Source organism: Rhinichthys klamathensis, unplaced genomic scaffold (genome assembly GCF_029890125.1).
Source record: "Rhinichthys klamathensis goyatoka isolate OS25496 unplaced genomic scaffold, OSU_Roscu_1.1 h1tg000485l_1, whole genome shotgun sequence".
NCBI classification, from domain to species: Eukaryota; Metazoa; Chordata; class Actinopteri; order Cypriniformes; family Leuciscidae; genus Rhinichthys; species Rhinichthys klamathensis.
In genome coordinates, this window is record NW_026606972.1 from 1,690,996 (window position 1) to 1,713,055 (window position 22,060).

General features: G+C 37.5%; 1 protein-coding gene across 1 annotated transcript in view; it reads right to left on the bottom strand.

Annotated features, from left to right (window-relative positions):
* Window positions 1-672: 672 nt before the first annotated feature.
* cacna2d1a (calcium channel, voltage-dependent, alpha 2/delta subunit 1a) overlaps window positions 673-22,060 on the bottom strand; it is a 77,958-nt gene continuing 56,570 nt past the window's right edge. The window contains exons 10-38 of the mRNA XM_056237234.1: window positions 21,784-21,883; window positions 20,970-21,128; window positions 20,366-20,470; window positions 18,748-18,826; window positions 18,565-18,614; window positions 18,386-18,475; window positions 18,219-18,290; window positions 18,046-18,126; window positions 17,359-17,433; window positions 16,847-16,918; window positions 16,205-16,276; window positions 15,635-15,696; window positions 15,278-15,354; window positions 12,496-12,556; window positions 12,298-12,398; window positions 10,397-10,478; window positions 9,850-9,915; window positions 9,650-9,753; window positions 9,494-9,565; window positions 9,081-9,148; window positions 8,507-8,545; window positions 7,948-8,019; window positions 6,058-6,210; window positions 5,212-5,264; window positions 4,658-4,713; window positions 4,147-4,273; window positions 3,618-3,730; window positions 2,900-2,982; window positions 673-1,036 (exon numbers count right to left, since the gene is read on the bottom strand). Of these exons, the coding sequence (XP_056093209.1) occupies window positions 923-1,036; window positions 2,900-2,982; window positions 3,618-3,730; window positions 4,147-4,273; window positions 4,658-4,713; window positions 5,212-5,264; window positions 6,058-6,210; window positions 7,948-8,019; window positions 8,507-8,545; window positions 9,081-9,148; window positions 9,494-9,565; window positions 9,650-9,753; window positions 9,850-9,915; window positions 10,397-10,478; window positions 12,298-12,398; window positions 12,496-12,556; window positions 15,278-15,354; window positions 15,635-15,696; window positions 16,205-16,276; window positions 16,847-16,918; window positions 17,359-17,433; window positions 18,046-18,126; window positions 18,219-18,290; window positions 18,386-18,475; window positions 18,565-18,614; window positions 18,748-18,826; window positions 20,366-20,470; window positions 20,970-21,128; window positions 21,784-21,883 (2,458 nt within the window). The 3' untranslated portion in view covers window positions 673-922. The remainder of the gene's footprint in view (window positions 1,037-2,899; window positions 2,983-3,617; window positions 3,731-4,146; window positions 4,274-4,657; window positions 4,714-5,211; window positions 5,265-6,057; window positions 6,211-7,947; window positions 8,020-8,506; window positions 8,546-9,080; window positions 9,149-9,493; window positions 9,566-9,649; window positions 9,754-9,849; window positions 9,916-10,396; window positions 10,479-12,297; window positions 12,399-12,495; window positions 12,557-15,277; window positions 15,355-15,634; window positions 15,697-16,204; window positions 16,277-16,846; window positions 16,919-17,358; window positions 17,434-18,045; window positions 18,127-18,218; window positions 18,291-18,385; window positions 18,476-18,564; window positions 18,615-18,747; window positions 18,827-20,365; window positions 20,471-20,969; window positions 21,129-21,783; window positions 21,884-22,060) is intronic.

The following is a 22,060-nucleotide window of genomic DNA, read 5'->3' on the forward strand; positions in this document are numbered from 1 at the left end:
TTCTTCTTCTTCATATTCACAACCAGGACACATAACTTTGCGAGCTAGCTTTTAGGTCGGTACGAATTGGCAGTTGTTTAAAAAGCCCTAAATAAAAATGACAGGGCAGTTTGGCCACACGACCTGCTTGGCATCAAGTGCAAAGTACAGCAAGACCACACACACCGGGTAAAATTTGGCAGCAGTGCACGTTTGAATGCACTATGGGCGGATAAAAATCACCCTGTGATATCGAATACGGGCAAATGGAGGGAGGGATTGTTCTCACACAGCGGTCGGAAATGAAATCGATATTCCCGAGGCACAGAGGTGGACACCACTGGGGAAAACAAGAGACTTTTGCTATTGGGTCACTTGCTCATTTGTCCTTTTTTCCAGTAATGGGCTGCAGACCACAAACAAGGTTGGATTCTGACCCGACCCTGAGGGGTCCATTAAATATCTCAGCAGGGCAAACGTGACGAGGCCATAAAAGTCACATATAAACGGTTTGTAATACTGAGGAACTAGTCGCTGTAAATATGTTGAAGGACAAATAGGTTAATAAAGGCATCACACTGGTAAAGGGTGAAACTTTGGTTGGCAGTGTTGTGATTGGATCATTTTTTCGTTATTACGCTGGGACGTAGTTCTTCTCCATGGGCAAAGTGAAGACGAAGTGTCAAGGTCTGCCCACCCCGTCGCTCATGTGGAGAGAGTCCGACCTCAGAGGTCAAATGTTAAAGGTCGTTGCTCATTTATCATCTCCGACCTACTTTGACCTCAAGGGCTGTGAATGATCATGGCTTCGGTTTTGTACTTCCTGGGTCAGAGCCTCTCCCTCCATGTGCTGGGCTGTGGCGTGGGAGTCCGGATGAACGTTCATATGTTATGTGGTATGTGTTTTGGCATCGTAGAGGGGTGTGGTGTCTCTGTGCTGAGGTCACGAGAGACACTGTCCTCGTCCAATAAGAAGCCAGAGCAGCAGCAACTGGAGGATGACCACGGACACGATAGATGGAGTCAGACCTGATGCCCCACATTCCTCATTCTGCTCCTGTTATCATGCCGACAAGAGAAAGCCAATAAGTCTGGTAGGGAATTAATGGGATGATTGTGTAGGAATTACCGTAATGAAGAGAAGAAAAACCTTTTTTATGTCAAACTTGTAATAAATTGGGGTTCCGAAAGTAAAAGTCCCATTGAATTAAGAATTATCTCCATAGAGAATATGCAATATATTAAAAGTTTATAGCAATATATACAGTATAAACATTAGTGCTGTCAAATCATCTAACATAAAAGTTTGTTTACATAATGTGTATATATATTATTATATTTAGGTATATTATAATTGTGTGTGTGCGTGTCTGTGTGTTTATATATATATATTAATCGATTTGACAGCACTAAAAATATTAATACAAATATGATTACTTTTAATTAAAAGAAGTCATCTCGTAATTACGGTAATTGTAACAGTCACAATTAATCTATACTTTCTGTCACAATTACCCTATACTTTCGGATAAGTACAATTATTAAATATGCTGTAATATGTTGATGATAATTTATTCCTACGAATGAAGAGGTGTTGAATTAGTCAAGAATGAGTTACATTAGCAGTTTAAGAAGATGCAAGAAGCAACAGCTAAGCTAATTAGTTTGACCCGTGCAAAAATAAATGCATGAAAGAAAGAGATATTAATCTGAATTAGTCTGAAAAATAATAATAATAATAATAACAATAATGAGCGAGGCAAGAAAGTGTCATAAAGATGAAAAGACAGAAGTGTGCCGGCTGATAGCCTTATTTATTCGACAAAATGCCTGATCTGTTTTAGCAGCGGATTCACGTAACGCATCAAATTTGCACAGAAAGATGTCTTTGTTCTGAAAAGAAAGATGAAATTAAATTTACTATTTAAGTACTCATGGTACTCAAGGTGCAGAGCTAAACCACTGCTGTTTGAAATAGATTGTGGAAACTTTGTGAGTAAAATGAGATACTGTACGATGCAAAACTGAATGTACTTCTCAGTTGGCAGAGAATAAATAAACAAATAAATAATGCAGGAGAGAGAGAGAGTGAGAGAGAAAGAGAGATAGAGAGATGGACTGACCCGAGACAGCACATGAACACTGGCAGCAGTAACATGAGCAGAGAGGAGAGCAGAGGAGAGCCTGCATTTCTCCTACACATGGCCTCATCCTAACATATATTATACAGCCAAATACACAGCAGGAGAGAGAGAAAGAGAGGAAGAGTCATGCAGAAAAAAGTTTGACAGTCAGAAGTTTAGGCAACACACGAAGAAGTGCTTGAAGCGTTAATACTGTAAGGACATAGACAGAATCCAGAGCAGGAAGTGTGTGTTTAGATAAAGATGCACTACTTGCTCAAAAGTATGTGGACACCTGAACACCCCACATGTACTTGCTAAACGTTTAGATTCAATATCATGGGATAAAGTGTTCGGTGGGGTTCATGTCTTGGTTTTGTGCAGGTCTTCCACACTAGACTCTTCGTTTCTTAAAAAAAAAGCATAACTATACGCTTGACCTGTTAGTCACCCATCTTAAACACCCAAACCAGAAAAGTGGGTGTCCACATTCTTTAGGCCATGAAATGTACGTTCTTGTGAGATTACAACATGTCAAACAAAGACAAGCTCTCCTAGATCTATCACACAGAGACTAATCAAAGTTGATTTACATTATATCTCAAAAATTATCATGCAGTGTCTCAGTGTGGTAGATATCAGGTAATGACTGAAATGAGAGCAGGTAAAACAAGCCATTTTAGAAGAATAGGGGACATGTGAGATCCAGACATAATGCACATCAAGTCGTGCTGAACGCTAGTTTGGTCTCAATCTGTTGTAGGATCTTGCCGGAAGAAGGTGTTTGGGTGACTTACATCAAAGTTGTTGTCAAAGCACTCTTTCGGACCTTTCCGATACCGTGGGTTCTGGGCTAACTTGCAGGGATCTGGACCCGGAGCTGTGAGCCCAAGTTCAGGAAAAATAACATGCTAATATTCTAAGTGAGATGAGATTCAACTCCACCCCTAAAACTAAATGTCAATGGGACATAAGCAGATCATACGAATTCATTCGAATAAGTCACCAATTCACCAAAATGGATTTAAGACACCCCTGCTGAAAATAAAAACAGTTTATAAAGGCTGGTCCATCCTGGTTTTTATGCAGGTCTGGTATTGGTGGTCTAGCTGGTTTTTTTTTTTACTGGTACAACTCTAAGTCTTGCTAGTTTAGCTAGCAATGTAGCCTGATGGAGACACCAGAATACAAGCGTCCCATTATTTAAACTCCAAATAAAACTTCACAAACCATTTGACCTTGATATAATAAGTATTTCCAAGTAAAATAAGGCATTTGATGAGATAAACATGTTGGGTAATGATTGGTCAACCATTTTCCCAGTTCACTGAAATCAGCTGTTGGGATGAAGCGATTAACTAAAATGAATTAGACACAAAGAGTTACTGGAAAAGCTACTTTCTAGTTAGTTTCTTAACTTCCTTCCCAACACTGACAGTGACCTAATGAGTTATCATCATCATTGTGTGTTTCAAAACCAAATGGTAAGTTTGTTTGTATGTGTATGAAGGATACAAGGCTTTTCTTCCTGGGAGAATGGATTTTCATCACATATCTGGCAACTCATCTGTGTGTCAGCAACAATAAGCACCAGATTTGTCTTCGGAAGCTTTTCAGCTATGAACTGCCTGAAAAAAAAAAAATATATATATAAACAACCTAATGGGCACAATTCACCTGTGATAAAAAACACTTTGATCATTAAGAATTGGGCCTCCAATCAATTAAAAACATGATATAATTACATAATAAAATATTCTATTGAATTTATTTATCGTTATACGATATGCCATCTACATAAATATTTCATTTATTTATTTAGTATTCAATCAATATTGTTTGAAAAATGCTCCCAAATGAAGATAATTTGCTTTGTTTGTAGGAGAATGCATGTACATGTCAGGAGGAATGAAAAAAATAAGAAAAAAAGGTTTTTGTTGCATAATATTATACTTATTAACATTTCATTGAATAATGAAATGCTTTTGTTCAATTTTCCCTCCATGATTAAGTTCAATTTTTCAAAATGGTCACCATTTCTTACCTAGAGCAGTTTAGACACTCAACAGTCCCCTTAAAAGTTGTCTCGTTGTTCTCAAAGAAATACTGCGTCTGCTCTTTAATGCAACTCTCTTTATGTGGTATTTCAGACAGGCCATCATCTTGTTCCACTGCGAACAAAACACAGTCGCAATTCAATTACAGTGAGCTACAATACTTTCAGTGTTCCTTTGAATTAATGTTGATTCAGTGCCTAAATAACCCCTGCTGAAGTGTCAGTGAGCCAATAAAAAAATAATAATACAAATTTCCCAAAGTACACAGAATGCAGTCAAAATTTACACCATGCTTCCCATTACATTTATTGTATTTTGACATTCTGAAACAGTCTAATAAATATGTGGTCACGCTTTGCACACAATTTCATCGTTAGCATTCATTAGCATTTGTAGTTTTGGCAGTAAACCAGAGGATAATACAAACAGGCCAACTGCCAAATTGCAATGGCTTAATCATTGTTTCACAGCATTTAATTACTAATGTCAGGCTCTTACCTGCCTCAAGGAAATTAGGAAATGTGATGCTGACAAACAACTGCTGCAATATTGACCTGAAAAAAAAAGAAAAAAAGAAATATTGATTCTGCTAAGAAATGTTTCAACTGCTTTTGTCTAAATAATAGCAAAGTCCCCTTAAGACAAGTCATTTCACTCGGCGGCCATCTTTGAAACGCCTCTCGGGCATGGAAGTGGAGCTACTAATTTGAATGGGGAAACATCAAATTCTCCAAAACTGTTCGCCAAGTTTACGATTAAATTTCATATTTGAAATCACCAATGAAATCTGACAACAACTATCTCATAAATTTTGTTTCTAAACGGTTGAAAAAGCAGTTGAAAAAGCTCTTGGATATTTCTAGGCAATTGGTTATTATGTGCTCTAAAAACATTTTCTAAACTTCGCAACACTACAAAACATAAAAGGAGAGATCTTCTTTTTCCACAAATGGAAGGTAATATGAGGGTTAGTAAATGATAACAGAATTTCGTTTTTGTATGAACTAAGAAAGTTAATTAGGGCAACATTTCAAAAACACTTCTTCACTCACCAGGCTGCTGCAGAAGCCCACCAACCAATGTTCAGGATGTCGGCTATGGTGGGCTAAAAGGGACAAACAACATGTTATTAAACCTACACAATAACTCCGGGGGCACCTAAAATGTCCTTGTGGCATACCATCCCGAATAAAATCAATAGATTAGCCGAGTCTCGCAGCATAAACTCTGGGATGTTGGCACCTTAAACTCTCATTCTCTCAGACATTCTTGTCTAACTTTGCAAGTTGCATATCCGGAGCTGAGAAGCACCAAAACATCCTGATTTTATTGGCAGGGGCCCCTATTACGACCCTGCCAGATAGAAAGGACCCCGTGCCAAACAATACGGGAGATATTAGACGAAAGCTCAGCAGATGCAAGCATAAATCCACAAACAAGGCTAAACGAATGTGCTCAGGGGACGATTAGCTGCCGCACACGCTGCTCTGATTAGCATGAGAGAGGAAGTGTCTCTTTGTGATGATTCATGGTTGACTCTGCGTGTTTTGAGAGACTTAGTCACCATGTAAGACAAGGTCGTAATCGTTCAAGTCACACAGATCAGAGAGAGTATCGTGAGGCTAACTTATCAGTGTGATATGGAACAATAACATGAAGTCCACTAACCTAACCGCATGACTAAACTTTATATTCAGAGGAAAATGTGCTACATAACCAAATCCTTATTTACAAGTGATAACTTGGCCAAAACCGTTTTAAGACAACACGCAAACCACTACGGGATAGACTTTCATTGTGAGTGAATTGCTGTAAACACATTTTTGTTTGGGTTTACAAACTGACTTTATTTTTGGTCATGAGGAACTGAAATGAATTCAAAGAAGAATGAAACTCACCACGTAGACTGATCTGAGACCAGCGGCAGCTTTAGATTCTCTGGTGGGTTCACAGAGGGCCTGGTAGTCATAGGTTTTGTTGAGTGAGTAGAGGGAGACATTCATCATATTTCTCATTAGGCTGGGGTCAATCATCCCGAAAAACGTTCCGATCTGAAAACACAGAAAATGCACAAATTTACTTAAAAATAGGGGTCATAACTGTACCATAGACTTCTGTGGGGTTTTTTTTTTCAGGGATAATTATAATTACTAAAGAGTAAAGCTGCGGCCACATTAACGACATTTCGGACAATTTTGCTGGCAAAAAGTTCCATTGTTTATTACCAAAAGTGTAGCATTGCCAAGCACACACTCACTTTCAAATCAAGCAGCCTTTTATTAGTCAACACTGCGTGACCACCTCGAACCTTTTGCAAAAATCGTGTGTGGGGAAATCTTTCGCCCTTACGCGGAATTCCCAATCGTGTGAATTCCTATTGAAATTACTGGATTTTGTCCACAAAATTTGCCGAACAGCGGCAAACGTGACCGCACATAACAAATCGTTGAATCCTTTTTCTAATTGGAGATATCTCCGGGACATCTCCAAAGGAAGGTTTTATCAGATTTATCTTATTTCTGGGGACAATTGCATGCCCCTCGTGAATCTTCATTTTAAAAAGAAACAGTCACAGACTTTGAAGATGTACCACTGATAAAGTATACAAAGCCTATTTTCGTTTTCAGTTAACATCATTTAAACCCACAATGAAATGTTTGTTTATTCGCCATTTGCTCTGCAGATGTCCTGAGATGAGCTACAAACAGTCCAAGGAATCAAGCTCTGAATACACACATACATCTGCTCCTGAAGAGTGAGTCGTCAACTATTAGCAGTTTTCTGCAGGACAAAGTGCGGCTTTCTGAATCTGATTCTTTGTCAGTGAAGCTTATTGTTTGGTTTGGTTTGGTAAGATAAGGCAATTTAAGGAAAGGTAAGGTAAGGTAAAATAAAATAAATCATGGAGGCAGATGGTATGTGTCCACTTTTTTCATGTTTTCCACACTGCTTGTTGGGAAAATTCTGCAGAATGTGTTCAATAGTGAATAATTCTGCCTTAGCAAAGTCATCATTTCACAACATTGTCCTATAGTTTAATAGATGGCATCAGGCATGTGTCACTATGGGGATGAAGATGTCTGTCTGTACTTATCTGTAGAATTAGTTCACGCTGTGAACTACATGCTGTGTGTTTAAAGAGTGTGTAGCCCACCGTACTCGTGGGGCCGATAGGATCTCTTCTAATCTTATTAGGAAAACCTACATCATTACCATCATTTAAACCATAGAAAGAGTTGTCTGAGAGCCCAGAAAATCTCTGAGGTGTGATAACGACCGCGAGTGTGTGAGGAATAAAAAAACAAAAAAACACGCCCCCGTTCTGGTTACTGTTACGAACACACACAGCTTAGCTTCCAGCTTCGTATTAGACGTAAAAATGTAAGAGCGCGTTCGTCCGAGACTATAAGTCAGTCCAAAGGTGATATAAATCCTAGAGTGTACAGAACGGCCGCCGCTCCCCGTGCAATAACAGCCGTAATGAATGTGCGGTCCTAGCCGACCCCTGGAGAGTCTGCCCACACGGAGGGGAGGAGACGGGATTTAGGGCACAATCGGTCCCCTTGGCTTCAGTCCTGCTGCCAAACACTCCGGCCGTGATTTATCCCGCACACACTTTGCTCTGATTGGTTTCCCTCACTGAGCCGAACTTTAAACATTTACTCTACTGCTGTTGCCGGCGGGGTGCAGGTGGGGTTGGGTGGGTGCTCTCCAGGGGTCAAAGAAGGGGAATGTGGAATGGAAGCAAAATTGGAGAAGTTCTGATTGGGTAAGAGAGAGAGGCCCACCATACTCATGTGCTCGTCCTGATTGGCCATGACAAGGAAGCCTCCATCGTCCAGAAGTACACAGTCCAGATACTTTGTGAGAAAAGAAAAACACAGTTTTAGAGTTATATACATTAATTTTCAAAAGATTGGAGTCAAGTTTCTTTTTTTTTTAAAGAAATTAATACTTTTATTGTGCAACAGTGTATTCACTTGATCAAAAGAGACATTTATATTATTACACAAAAATCACTAAAGAATCCTGAAAAAAGTTTCCACAAAAATATTAAGCTGCACAACACTGATAATAATAAGAAATGTTTCTTGAGCAGCAAATCAGCATATTAGAATGATTTCTGAAGGATCATGTGACACTGAAGACTGGAGTAAACGCACAGGAAATCACAGGAATAAACGACACTTTAAAACATATTAAAACAGAAAACAGTTGTTTTAAATTGTAACAATATCTCACATTACTGTTTTGCACTGTATTTTTGATCCAACCAATGTCAAACGGTATTGCATATAATATAGATAATATCATCTCTTCAGATCTAACAAATAAATATGATCTTACCGCATCATTTCTCCTGCACCCACAGATTTCACCAACACACTGTGCAGGAAGATTTACAAATAGACAAATTGAGTTGCACAAAAGTATAAATACAATATCGGTTATCAGTCAATATTCGAGATTTTATTTATTTATTGGTAGACATTGGACATAGTGGCTCATATTGGATATTTAATTGTGCATGTTCTTTTTCACATCTACGTTTAGATAAATAACACATAATAACACTGTTATTATCACTGTTAAATGTAAATGCAAATCTTAAAATTAATTTTACAATTTTACACTGAACATTTTATTGTTGTGATGTCTAAGTTCACCTATAGCATTTAGAAGGTTGATTTTAGTTTAAATGTTTGTCTAATTTATTTAGACAAAATAGCAAAAAAAATATAAAAAAATCTGCCATTTATGTACTTATCAGTATCAGAGAGAATTTTACTATCAGTGCATCCCTAATTTATGCAAATGCCAAACTGACACCAGGATAAATCAAAATGGCAATATTTCCAATCATCCTTCTAACTTGCACTACAGTTAACAGAAATACAGGTAGTTAACTCTTTGCACTCACTTTAGGCGTAATTGTAGTGTTCATGAAGCTTTCCATCCAGGTCTGTATATCCAGTTTTACACCGACAACTGAAACATATAACAAAAATTAGTTTACCGGTAGTTTTAAATTTTGCATCAGTTCACATTCTTAAATAAACAACAATTCAAACCATAAAGATTCATCCGATTATTACTAGTAATCAATTATTAATATATTATTAGCTCTACTGATAATGTTGATGCCAATATCTAGGGAGCAAGATGGCCAATGGCCAACGAGTTTTTATATATATTATATATATTTAAAATATTGTCAGATTACTTGACAAGGCTTTTATGTTGGTTTATCACTACATACTTTGTTGTATCTTTCTAAACCACTGGCTATCTACAGTATATCCCTATGGTAATTACTGAAAGTCAGACTCTCACCTGCTGGTTTCAGCATGAATTCATCAATTCTCAGGTCCATCGCTCTGCTTGCTAAAATTGAATCGTGAGTTTCTGATAAAGAGAGGACAGAAAATGTCCATTAATCCATAGGAAAAGTGGTATATGCCTGTATAATCATCACAAACACATACTTACTATTGATTGCGTATGATGTAAATATATAAACATCATTGTCTAGACTTCTCTTGTAGAAACTGGACTCATACGTTTCTGCCTCTTCTGTCCATTCTGGACCAGCACTGCGAAACACACACACACACACACACACACAGGGGCAATTTTAGTCCTATGGACCGGCCTGCTATTCTTAAACATAAAAAATATAACAGATATACCTCGCAGGATAGACTCTAGTGACACCGCCATCTGTCGCCACAAACTTAGCCTTGATTCTGTCATTCCTGACAATCACAAAAATAAATTAGACTGAAAGAAACGTACTCATGCCAATCAGTGTTTAAATATATGAACTTGACAGAAAAAATTAATTCTTCTCATGTGACTTTCTTTCTCTCTGTGGAACACAAACGGAGATGCTTAGCAGAATGTTCATGCTGCTCTTTTCCATACAGTAAATGCATACAGTGCACAAACTCCTAAAAGGACAAAATAGCACCAAAAAAGACTTTTTATGATGCTCTTTTGTCCATTTTGAAACTTGACAGCCCCTGATCACTATATGCTTTCACTGTATGAAAAAGAGCAGCGTGAACATAGTTCAAAACCTTTTGTTTTCCACAAAAAAAAAAAAACAATAGAAGGTCATACAGGTTTGGAACAACATCAGGAGAGTAAATGATGACGGAAATGTCTCTATCCTAAGTTTAGGTAAAATGAACGTGGCCTTGTTTTTTGCATTTTTTATAATTTGGTGCAACTCACAGTCCTTGTTCGCTCCAGTGTTTGGCCAGTTCAGCGGTGATGCCAGCGTCCAGCAGCATCCTATTTATTAGGTCCATATCACCTGAGGAACAGTACACAAATAAAAAGGCCTTAGTTGACATATCGCCATTCCTTCGCCCATCGTCCATCGCCCGAGTATCAAAATGACCCTCAAACTACAGGAGCAAAACCTAACGGAGGATCAATAGGCACAAAACAAAGCTTTACGTCATTATAAGCTTCACCTTTGACTTGATAAATGCATAAACACCTGTTGGTCATGAGTAAGAACAGGCTCCACATTCTGACCTTTGAGGCAACCGATGCCAAAGTCATAAAGAAGTAGAACTTCATAAAAAGAGAGCGAGACAGCGATGCAAAAACGAGGCGGTCAGACGCGTCGGGAAAGTAACACGCAGATTAATTTTCCGAGACGTGAAACACGATTGTATTCTTCGGCGGTATGAAACGGCAGTAAGTGTTCAAAGGTTTTTCAGTTTTTTTTGGTGTGGGTACCTTCAGAACATTAAAGTGTTTTATAACATCGCACTGCAGTTCATTACCGCAAAGTCTTTACGACAAAACACACACACACTTCAGAAAGAGCAGCTGGTGTACAACTTTATTCCGCCCCCCTTTGCACGCCGCATGCTTTTCATTAGGACCTGATTGAGAGCAGCGCAAGAACACAATTCAACTGATCCGCCTGTGTTTGACAGCGAGGAAATCGTGGACTTAAAATACCAGGCCTCTGTGACAAATAGCCCCAAAATTGAGCATTTACAGTGCTATGTTTTGCCGGTTACAACATTTTATTGTCTGTGCTCATGAGGAAGTTTCATTCTTTGACCGAAAAAAAAAGAAAGAAAACCAGACAACAACATTAAGTCAGAATCATTGTCTGTTGGTGAATGTGAGTGAATTTTTGTTCTGTTGTATTTCTTCATCTGAAATAGAGATCAACTTCTGGAGCACTAATAAACATTCATATATTATAAATCTAAATATTCAAGTTAGGTAGTTAAGTTAAGTTAATGTCCTTGACCCTACCAATGTACCAGCACACATCCTCTCTCTCTCTTTTTCTGTGACATGTCCTGCTTTTCCTCTTTCACACAGGGTAATTGGTGCCGAATTAGGGGGTGGGCTCGTAGGTATAAAGTATTACAGCCAAACCTACACATTCAACACATGTGCACCAAACCAAGTGATTACCGCAGCACCAACAGATCCTGGTGAGATCAAAGCGGCCTGTGGGGAGAAGGGTGAGGGGAGGAGGGTGTCTGTGTGTGGGGGCAAAGGGAGGAGGTTTACTTAGCATTAACACGGTCAACAAGAGAACAATACATATAATTAGACTGAAACTGAAACACACAAAACCTCGAATTTAATCAAGAAAAGGTGTATGAGAAGAGAACAGCTTTGGATGTCACGTTTTTAAACCAAAGTAGTTTGATTGTGAATAAAATATCTGTAATAAATAAAATGCGTAATTGAAAAATTAAGTAATAATATTTATAATACTGATAAAAACTATATCTACAAATAAATAAAAAAAGTATTAAATATGTAATGGTATTATTTAGTAATATAATATGATATTTTTTAATACTATAGTATTTTAAAAAATACTATTATAAAGTGCAACATGTTTGAATTATGAAACAAAATGAGTGAAATAAAAATAGTTGAAATATATACATTTATTAGCTAATAGCTAATAGTAGCTTTTAATTAAAGTTGGTCGTTCAAAAGACCTACATGTTTTAATGTAGATTATGACCCCTGAGCAGCCCCAATGAACTTTGAACTAGCGGTCTGAATCCCTGGCCTTCAAGCTATGGTACCACCACACTCCCCGTTACAGCTCAGTTCTGGATTTGAACCAGAAAGATACTCACACAGTGGGTTGTTGGGGGTCTTTGTGTCAATGTATTGATTGAAGTCGATGAGAAATTGTGTGTTGTTGTCACTCTGAGCTTTCAGATCTGTGCAGTAATCTCTAAAACACGAAGAGGAACATTTCTCAGAATCCTTTGGAGAATGACATGAAGGTAAGTAAACAGTCAGTCGCAGAACTATCCCTTTAAGAAACTTACCTGGGTGCTATTAAAGTATATCCATACTCTTCAAATTTGTCCACCTGCAGGCTTTCAGAAACTGAAAGAAAATATCAAAAATCTGTAAGAACAAAGATCATTTCGATGAGTTCTGTCATTGCAGCGCGGTAAAATAATACAATACAGATATACGGAATAAAAACAGACCCTTGAACTTACAGGTACATTCAAAATGACCTGACAGTGAAACACAACTCTACAGTCAGCTGGAAGCTGAACAACAGCTTGTAAAAATATGTCTCTGAGCTTCTGTCTAGTAAAGCAGTTATCTGCTGTGACACCCTGCTGTTCAGGCACACGACCTCGCATACGGGTGGTCCAGAGACAGAAAGTTAGCCTGTTACATTTGATCAAAATAAGCAGAAAATAATCAAATAAAATACAAGGAAATAAACAGAAATGGTGAAAGTCATCATAAAAGATCATCATTAAAACTGGTAAAAAATAGCTTTTTAATGTATAAAACTATGTTTCTGAGTATGTTTGTTTTTTTCTGAAACCAGATGATGGACTCAAACATGAGAGAGGTCAGACATTACATCCGGAGGGTTCAAACATGAAGGAAAAGACAAAAGGGAGAGAAAAACAGTACTTGCCAGTTTCTTCTGAAGGGTCAAATGCCGCAAAGAGGGAAAGGAGGGAGCGATTTACCGAGGAGAGGAGGAAAAGAGAGGCAGAGAAATAGGGTAAAACCACAGGGGTCAAAGGTCACCAATATTTTATTCACAGACCAAGCCTTGAATAAAAATATTGCATTCTGATCTAAGGCTTTCTGTTCATTGTAAAGGGAATGACAAGAAATGTTAATGAATTATGCATTCACATGAGCTAAGAGAGATGACAGATGGAGGGGGGTAAAATTTCACGCAGAAAATAATTACAAGTCACTTTAAAAGCTTGATTTATTTATTTTTTATATATATTTTGAGTGGCTAAACTGTCCAAATAATTATTGAGGCCACTGTATTTTCAATTGATTTGATAAAACTTTTCTTATTCAATCTCTCTGATGGTATCATGTATAAAAGGACAAAAAAGTGGTGAAATATGACAGTTTGTGCTGTCACAGGGAAAAGTCGAGGACGGCTGGCAGATGAGTTATTAGTACAGACTGTTATTGCGGAACAGTAACGTTAGAAGCCTTGAAGTTGCACAGTCCTGTTAAAGTTAAAAAGGGACACACACATACCACATCCGCACCTGGACATGAACACGTGGACCCAACACACATATACGGAGGAGAAGCTTCCTAAAGAGTGAGGCCTGTATTTTGTTAGACCGCCCCTTTATGAGGCTTTGAAAGCATCCAGATGATTCAGAGAGCGAAGGGGCGGAGATTAAAGTCCCGGTTCAGAGCACAAAGAGTCACACTCATGTCTTCTGCGGTTTCACCTTCTAAACCTCCAGGAAAACATCCACTAAACATCTCCTGATGCTCTCACACATACACATTGCACTTTATGACACTCACACTGTTGACAAACACAGTGAAGTTGCAAGGAGAGAACACATCTAAACTGCTTTACTCAGCTGGGAAACATTTACACATGCAAAGCAGACGTATGCGTGTTTGTGCATTATTTTCTATGGTGACTGTGATTTAGACACTGTAAGTGTAGAGCAGGTTAGAGATAGACCGATAAGGAAAAATAAAACAAAAATCTAGTTTAAAACATGTGCCAAATTCCCAGGAATGTACTCTTTATATATATATATATATATATATATATATATATATATATATATATATATATATATATTTAACTAAAGTGCACCACAGATTTTCTTAAAGAAATAATAATATTATCAGTAAAAAGTATTCCAAACCATTTAGTATATTTTTCTTTTAAAGAATTTCATCCCGTATTTTTTTCCTCATTTTAATATCAGGACAGTTGTATCACCCTGACTTTTTGTTTTTCACTTTAAAAAAGAATTTTAATGAAGAAAACGAAGACACTGTATGTATTTTTGAATACCCCCCAAAGCGTACTTGCATGTAAGGTCTTTCTGACCCCAATCTTAAAATTTGAAAAAGTTACATTAACTCGAGTGTCTTGGACTAAGTGCATACAATCAATAAAATGGGTTAAATTTGGATTCAAATCTTTATTGGCAATGAACAGCTCAGAAAATGTGAAAGGCGATTTCATCTGAGCCTGGATATCGTGACGAAAAACAATATCGGCCGATCTCTAGTGAGTATCACTGGACACAGTGAGAAGGAAATACAGAAGGAAAATACTTGCCGGAATTATTTGAGGGACTCCAAGCTATATACAGACAGGGAAAAGAGGAAAGGAGGAGAGATGGAGAGAAAAACACAGAGAGAGAGAGAATGAAAAGGGTTTGGGGAAGGCAAATTAAAGGAAAAAACATGAGGGGTTTCACAATATTTTATTCAACCCCAGAAGCTTTGAATAAGAATATTGCACAGGAACTGTGAGGGCTCTCCTCAATGGATGGGCCTTTGAGATTGGCTTTCCTCTCCCAAAAGCCACATGAGAGAGGACGAGAGGGTAAACACACGCACAGAGGTGCATCTGGAAGAAAAACAGTGTAATATGCTCAGGGTGAGTTGCTTTTGCCTTTAAGGGGGTCGTCGCCCCGCCAGGCGAAGCGCTCTCGAAGACAGACCACAACTGAGGAACCACGAGCTCTGAATATAAACCAGGAGCTCACACTACGGCTTCTCATCTCTGAGGCCGAGAGATTGGCATTCCACCGAGTTTGACAAAGGTGAGGTCCGGTGGGTACTTACATTTTGCTTGAGTGATGGTATCTCCAATAGTGGCCTTGATGTAGCTCACACTGTAATCGGGTAGAACTAAAGCAAGACTACAGAGAGAAGACACAGAAAATAAATGATGATGAAAAGCAGTAGTCTTCCTGACGTTGCAATTTATAGATTCAAACTCAAATGAAGGAGATTGTATCCTCATCCTATGCCTAAATTACTGTTTTCTCTCATCTGTGTCCTTCTGGAAGTAAAATGTCAAATATCTGTTGAATACAGTTCATTGTGACTTTGAACAGTGCCCTCTAGTGGCAATTCATATGTTCACAAACACACCTCCACAACACAAAAACATGTAACAAAGAACTTAGATTCTCAGACCTGTAGTCTGTCTCATTGACTGGAGCCCAAGTGTAGGTTCTGGTGCCCCTGTCTATGTAACGCTGCAATGAGAATAAAACAATGAACCGATGAAAGTGGTTCAATGAACCATTAATCCCTGTTTTATTACTAAATAACTAATGTTGTAGCCAATGGTTCTCAACTGGTCGGTAGCAAACCAAAAAAAACATTTTAAAGGGAGGAGAAAATGCTTTCCATATCTTTTTGTTGTTGAAAGGATGTGTGGCCAGTCAAACTCTGAACCATTTTAGTGCAATTTCATCTGTCATTTGTTAAAAGAAAAATATAATCTATTTAACATTAATACGACTAGGATAAACTTGGTTTTTACTGACAACAATGTGTTTTGTGCTGTGAATTACTACCAGAGATATTTTTTTAAACTAATAAAAAAATGTAATATTTGATTTTAAGGCCGTTTTTGTTTGCTTTTGTACAAGTGTTACAATTTGAAACCATTTTTATGTTGTTTCCATGTGTGTAAAATCTGGGTTCTGAAGAAAAAAAAACAGCTGAGAAGCACTGCTTGTTTAAAGTATGCACAATTACCTCATCTTGTGACTTTACAAGTGTGTGGAATCCCTTTTGACCCTTGAGACCATCTATCATGTTTCTTCTGATCTAAAGACAGACAGAAAGTCAGACAGACAGGTGTCACTGATTGCTGTAAATACGTCACTGCATCTTTAAAAGCCGACAACTAAAAAAAGGACATTGCTTTCATTTACTATTGTAATCTGTGGTCACTCTCAAGTGAGAAAATAAGTCATTTGGGCTGTGAAGTGAGAAAATGATATTTTTATATTCAACATATTGTTGTGAAATCACACAGGACTGAGAATTAACTTTGCAGTTTGTTGATGCTTCGACGATCACTTTGTTATGACTTCAACAGCTGTACAACAGAGCACAAGGGATGTTACAAAATCAAAATCACACCAGCTTTGAATCTGATTGTTGATATCAGATTTTTGAGCTTAAACTTTGGGACAGTTCACCCAAAAATTACAAGATTCTGTTATTATTTACTCATGTTAAGAAGATATTCCGAAAAAAAGAAGTTTTTTTGGTTGTTGTTGTTTTGTTCATGCAATTCAATTCAGTTGGGTCCACTGACTTTCAATGTATGGGCAAAAAATATCGTCTTTTCTGTCCTGCAGAAGAAAGAACGTCATACAGGTTTGCGCTCACCTCTACTTTCATTTCATCCTCTAGTTCAGCATCCAGGAAGTCCAACGTCACGGGTTCCTGAGACTTGAGATCCTGCAGACAAACAACAACAACTTTCAAAGTAATACCATAAATCAATACTGGTCAACACACCATATTTGTATGCAAAAATATTTACCAATGAGTCACTTTTTCCTCGGAGAAGTGCCTAATGAGGAACCGTTTCTCTCAACATTCCTACCTTGTTCCCAAGTGTTCACTAATCCCATGGATCACTGACTAAACATTTACTAATTGTCATGCACGTGTTTCGAATAAATGTCGTTTCATCTGTGAACTAAACAGAACGATTGTGTTTGGATTGCACAAATGATATTCATTACAAAGGGCAGCTCTGCGGATGTGGGTGGCCTGCATTATTTCAACATAACCTGTAGTGAAGGTTCTTCAGCCATGCACAACTGACCATACACATAATTATGGGCAGCAAGTTTGTCTAAGAAGAGAAAAATAAATATGAGTGAGAGCCGTACCTTTGGCCGAAGGTTGGGATGAAGTAGCACATAGCCGTTGGGGTCGATGGCGAAGTAATATCCATTTGGCCCGAGCTTTATAAAACAAAAGACAAGAGCGATGAAGCATTTGATAGGCTGTTTTTGTTATTGTGCCCAAGACTGCTAAATTACATTTGTTCTTATTGTATATTATTATTATTCATTATTATATATTATTGTACTTAAGCTATTTTAGTTTCATTAAAATAATTTTAAAAACATTAACATTTACATATTTCTTGAATATTAACAATGTGATAACTATTGGGTTATAAGTATTGACTAAAATTTAAAGTCATTGTTTCCATTTATTACATAAAAACAAATGTATTCACTAATTTCATTAACTGTTAACTCAAACAAAAGGTCAAATTCAGGCACAAAAGGTCTGATTTCCTTGCTTTCGTTGCGTATGTATGTCAATATTTAAGATTTATCCTTTATTTCAAAAGAGTTGGGAGAATTGTTTCACATGATATGACCTATTTAAATGTATTTGCCATTAAAAAAACCAACAAGATTTAGTAAACACAAGGAATGCAGCAGCACAGAGCATGACCCTGCTGCTACAGTTCAATGCAATGGTTGTGCAAGTTCTTCGATGTTGCAAACCATCAGTCGTAAATAAAGAAGTGCAGATTGCGCCCACACGCTCTCACGCCTTACAGTGAAACGAGGAGTCAGTCTCTTGATGTCGTCCAGAGACACGTCTATGGCCATCACCCCCAGAATCAACTGGCTCTGGCCCTGCAATTGATAACCAGGACTTTTGAAAACAGATGAATTAACAAAGACAAACATGAATTAAATGAGAACACGAATGTGCCACAAAATAGTACCTTAGTCTTGTCTCGACTGTTCCTGGTTTTATTGAACACTGGCAGAGTGCCTGTAATCACGAGGCCCAGTTCCTGCAACACAACCAAAAGTCATTTACCGGTAGTACTTGTGAATCAGTACCATTTAACAAATCAACTGATACAAATCTATAAGAGAGTTGACGTACCAGTGCATCCACGTAAACGTTGGTCCACTGCACGTTTTTTGCTTTCTTGTCTTCTTTCACCATGGGTCTGCCCAACACATCCAGGTACTCCTGTATGTAAAGTAGTCTGGTTACATTGAAATATGATGCTGGGTAGAAGTCACATTTATGCACTAGACAAGAGTGATGCTGTCATATACCTGGGTGTTAATCCTGATGGCTCCAATGGATGGAATCTCATAATAAAAACCTGCAGGAAATCTTAACATCTTAATACATGACTATATATATATATATATATATATATATATACACACACACACACACACATTTTAGGCAAAAAAAGTCTCTCAAATTTCATATTACATTTTTGTGTGTTTTACCTTTGTTATTGCAAGCCATCCATTGAATTGGTGTCTTATCATAGTTGTGCTGGCCCACAGAGAAGGTGAAGATTCGAACCTGAGAGAAGAGAGACACAAATGGTTATTGACATAATTATAGTGGAAAAGTAGGTGTATGCGTGTACATCTTAGCTGTACTTTGGGGACTATTAACAAAACCGTTTATTTTTCCTATGTTTTATGTCTCTTGATTTGTTTTATCTGTATTATATACTCTACATAAAGTATGTATTTTATGTTTTTTGATTATTTTATAAATAAACTCATAAATAAACTCATCCTGTACCGGGAAATCACTTTTTTCCATTCCACTGCGCTATTTTATTTTTCAATATATGACCGATCGTTTCGTGCATGAGTCATGACACGACGTTCTAAAAACACGGCACATTCAAGTTAAAATAAGTTCAACTTTTAAAAGACGCATCTCGAGACCTTGCGCTTTTTCCCCATTGTATCATTGTTCCACTACCCAGGTCTTTGTTTCCGTTTTTCAAAGCAAAACCGCTTTCTTTGTGAACCAGCACTAAGAAGCAGAAATGGGTAAATAAATTTACATTTATTCATTTAGCTGACGCTTTTATCCAAAGCGACTTACAATTGCTATATATGTCAGAGGTCGCACGCCTCTGGAGCAACAAGGGGTTAAGTGTCTTGCTCAGGGACACATTGGTGTCTCACAGTGGATTTGAACCCGGGTCTCTCACACCAAAGGCATGTGTCTTATCCACTGTGCCATCACCACCCCTATAAATAAATATGTCCGTCATGTCTAGACTTTATGCAAATATAGCTGTACCTTAATTCCAGGTAAGATAACCATCTCATGTGAAACTAAACAAGATACCACACATATTAGACAAGATAACACTCTGAGCAGAAAACAGAAACAACAAATAGCATTTCTAGCCCACAAATAGTTGTACATTTGTCAGAGTAGAAGTAAACTAAATGCCTGGTCTGAATAGAACATTTGAATATGAGTATAACTAAGTATATGATTTTAAAAGATGCAATAGACAAAAAAGCATTAATGGATCAATACAAGAATAATGTTTGAAAGGATTAACCATAAAAGAATAATCACAATAATCATACGCATATTTTTTATTTTTCTTATATGCCACATGTTTAACAAGATTTCATTTTAATATAAATGAGTAAGAATGAATACTTTTTAGTTCAATTTGTTTGGTTCTTTGTTCAATCTCAAACAATTATTTTATTTTTATTATTAAGAGGTTTTTCACAAAAGTTAACTGTAAACTGCAGTTAAAATGAAATGTCTTTAACTGGAAGTGTTCTGTTAACTCTGCTAAACTATAATTACTGAAGCTAAAACTGAAACTAAATATATAAAAACTAAATTCAAATGTGTTCACAAAATAAAAACTAAACTAAAACTAACAAAACCATTAATGAAACTAAACTGAAATTTATAGGAAATTTTTAAATGATATTAACATAAAAACTAATTTAAAAATGCAAAACTATAATAACCACGCTGTACACAAAACACTAGAAGTCTATGGAGTGCCCCAATTTATATAGCTGTGTGTGTGTGTGTGTGTGTGTGTGTGTGTGTGTGGATCCTCACCTTCTTGAGGGGGTTGTACTCTTCAAAGATCTCTGAAGCTCTGTCCTCCCCTCCGTCAGTGAATAGCATGATGATCTTATTACAGTTTGCTCTTGAAACATTCATCTATAAAAGGAACAAATCAATTTGCGAGTGCAAAGTTTCTGGACAGCATAACAATAACAGTCCAAGAAAAATGAGACAGTAAACCACTGTGAAGCCTCTAATATTCACAGCTGCTGTTAATAAAATCAAAATGTGAACATTTTATTAGTGGAGTTTTGTTGATTATAACTAGCACAGGCCACAAGATGGTGCAATAAACTAAAAACTTGTCTTTAAACATTGAACTTGTTATCTGGAAGGAAGTTCTGTAATGCAAAAAAAAAACTACGTAATCTTTGTATATCTCAAAATACACCATACATTATATTCAACTTGTGGGTCACACATATTTATTATTAAGATGATAAAAATCCACTTCAAAAGAAGAGTGATTGACAAAATAGTAGGCTATACGTTGTGGCGGTAAATATGTTACTTCTGAGGGGTAGAAACTGAGTAATATTTTGGCCCCATAATGTCTCTTGATTTACACATTTTAAGCTACATTATTCATTCTTACTGAGGAGAGCTGGTCAAACGCCTCCTTGAAGCCGATTTTATAGTCAGTGGTGCCGTTCGCAGTGATCTTCTGCACCGCCTCCTTCAGAATCTTCTTATTGCGGACGTTTGCTTGGACCAGGTTTTCAAAGCAGGCAACCGACTTGGCCGAATTGTTGAACTGAAACCATATGAAAGCATTGTGGTTAGTGGGCAAGTTATCAGTAAAAATCTAAGAAAACTGTGAGGTACAGTACATCTCACTCGCACACATGCAAGGACAGTTATGAAATCATTTTACATCATTCAGATTCCAGGCTTTGTTCAGTTCCTCTATACAAGTCCCATGGCTCAGTGCCAGCAATACACTTAGAGCACTGTTGCCTAATTTCATTAGCGTCAAGCTAACGTCACACAGCTGGAGTCAGGCCATAAAATACAAGCGCAAAGCTATTAAAGGAATAGAGGGAAAAAGTTAATTGAAAATATCCAAAACAACTCACTTACTTGAAAGCAGAACACAGAGTTTGTGATTTCTATTGCTGTCAGTAGTCTCACACCACAAAATAAAATAAACGATGCATTTCATAAATGAATTGCACAGCGTCTGAAGCAGGGGATGATGGGAAACATTAATAATTCTTTGGCGTGCCGCCTCAGCGGTGCCTAACTGAAATTAACTATGGCGTTATGGATGCTTGGCGGCTCGATGCCTCTGTTTCCCTCATATTTTCTATTCCTAGTCAGCAGGAATCTAGATTTTTTGGAGGAGCGTCAGAGGAGTTCATCATTCAAATAGACTCTCAGCAAAACACACACATCTCCTGTATACTCACAGAGACAATGTTGACGTAATCATCATCAGAGAGGGTTTCCAGCATCTCACTGACGGAAGTGCGAATGAGCTTCAACGTCAGGCCCGACACACTTCCACTCCTACAGAGAAGCACACCATAGTTAGAATACAGTTAGAACATGTTTATTACTATATAACACCTGAAAAAAAAGTGATAATGCAACCGAAATATCACATTTAGGCTTTTAACGGCTCCAGAACTGACATGCTGGATCAGGTTTTTATGGGTTAATAATCACTCTGTGATTCTAATGGGA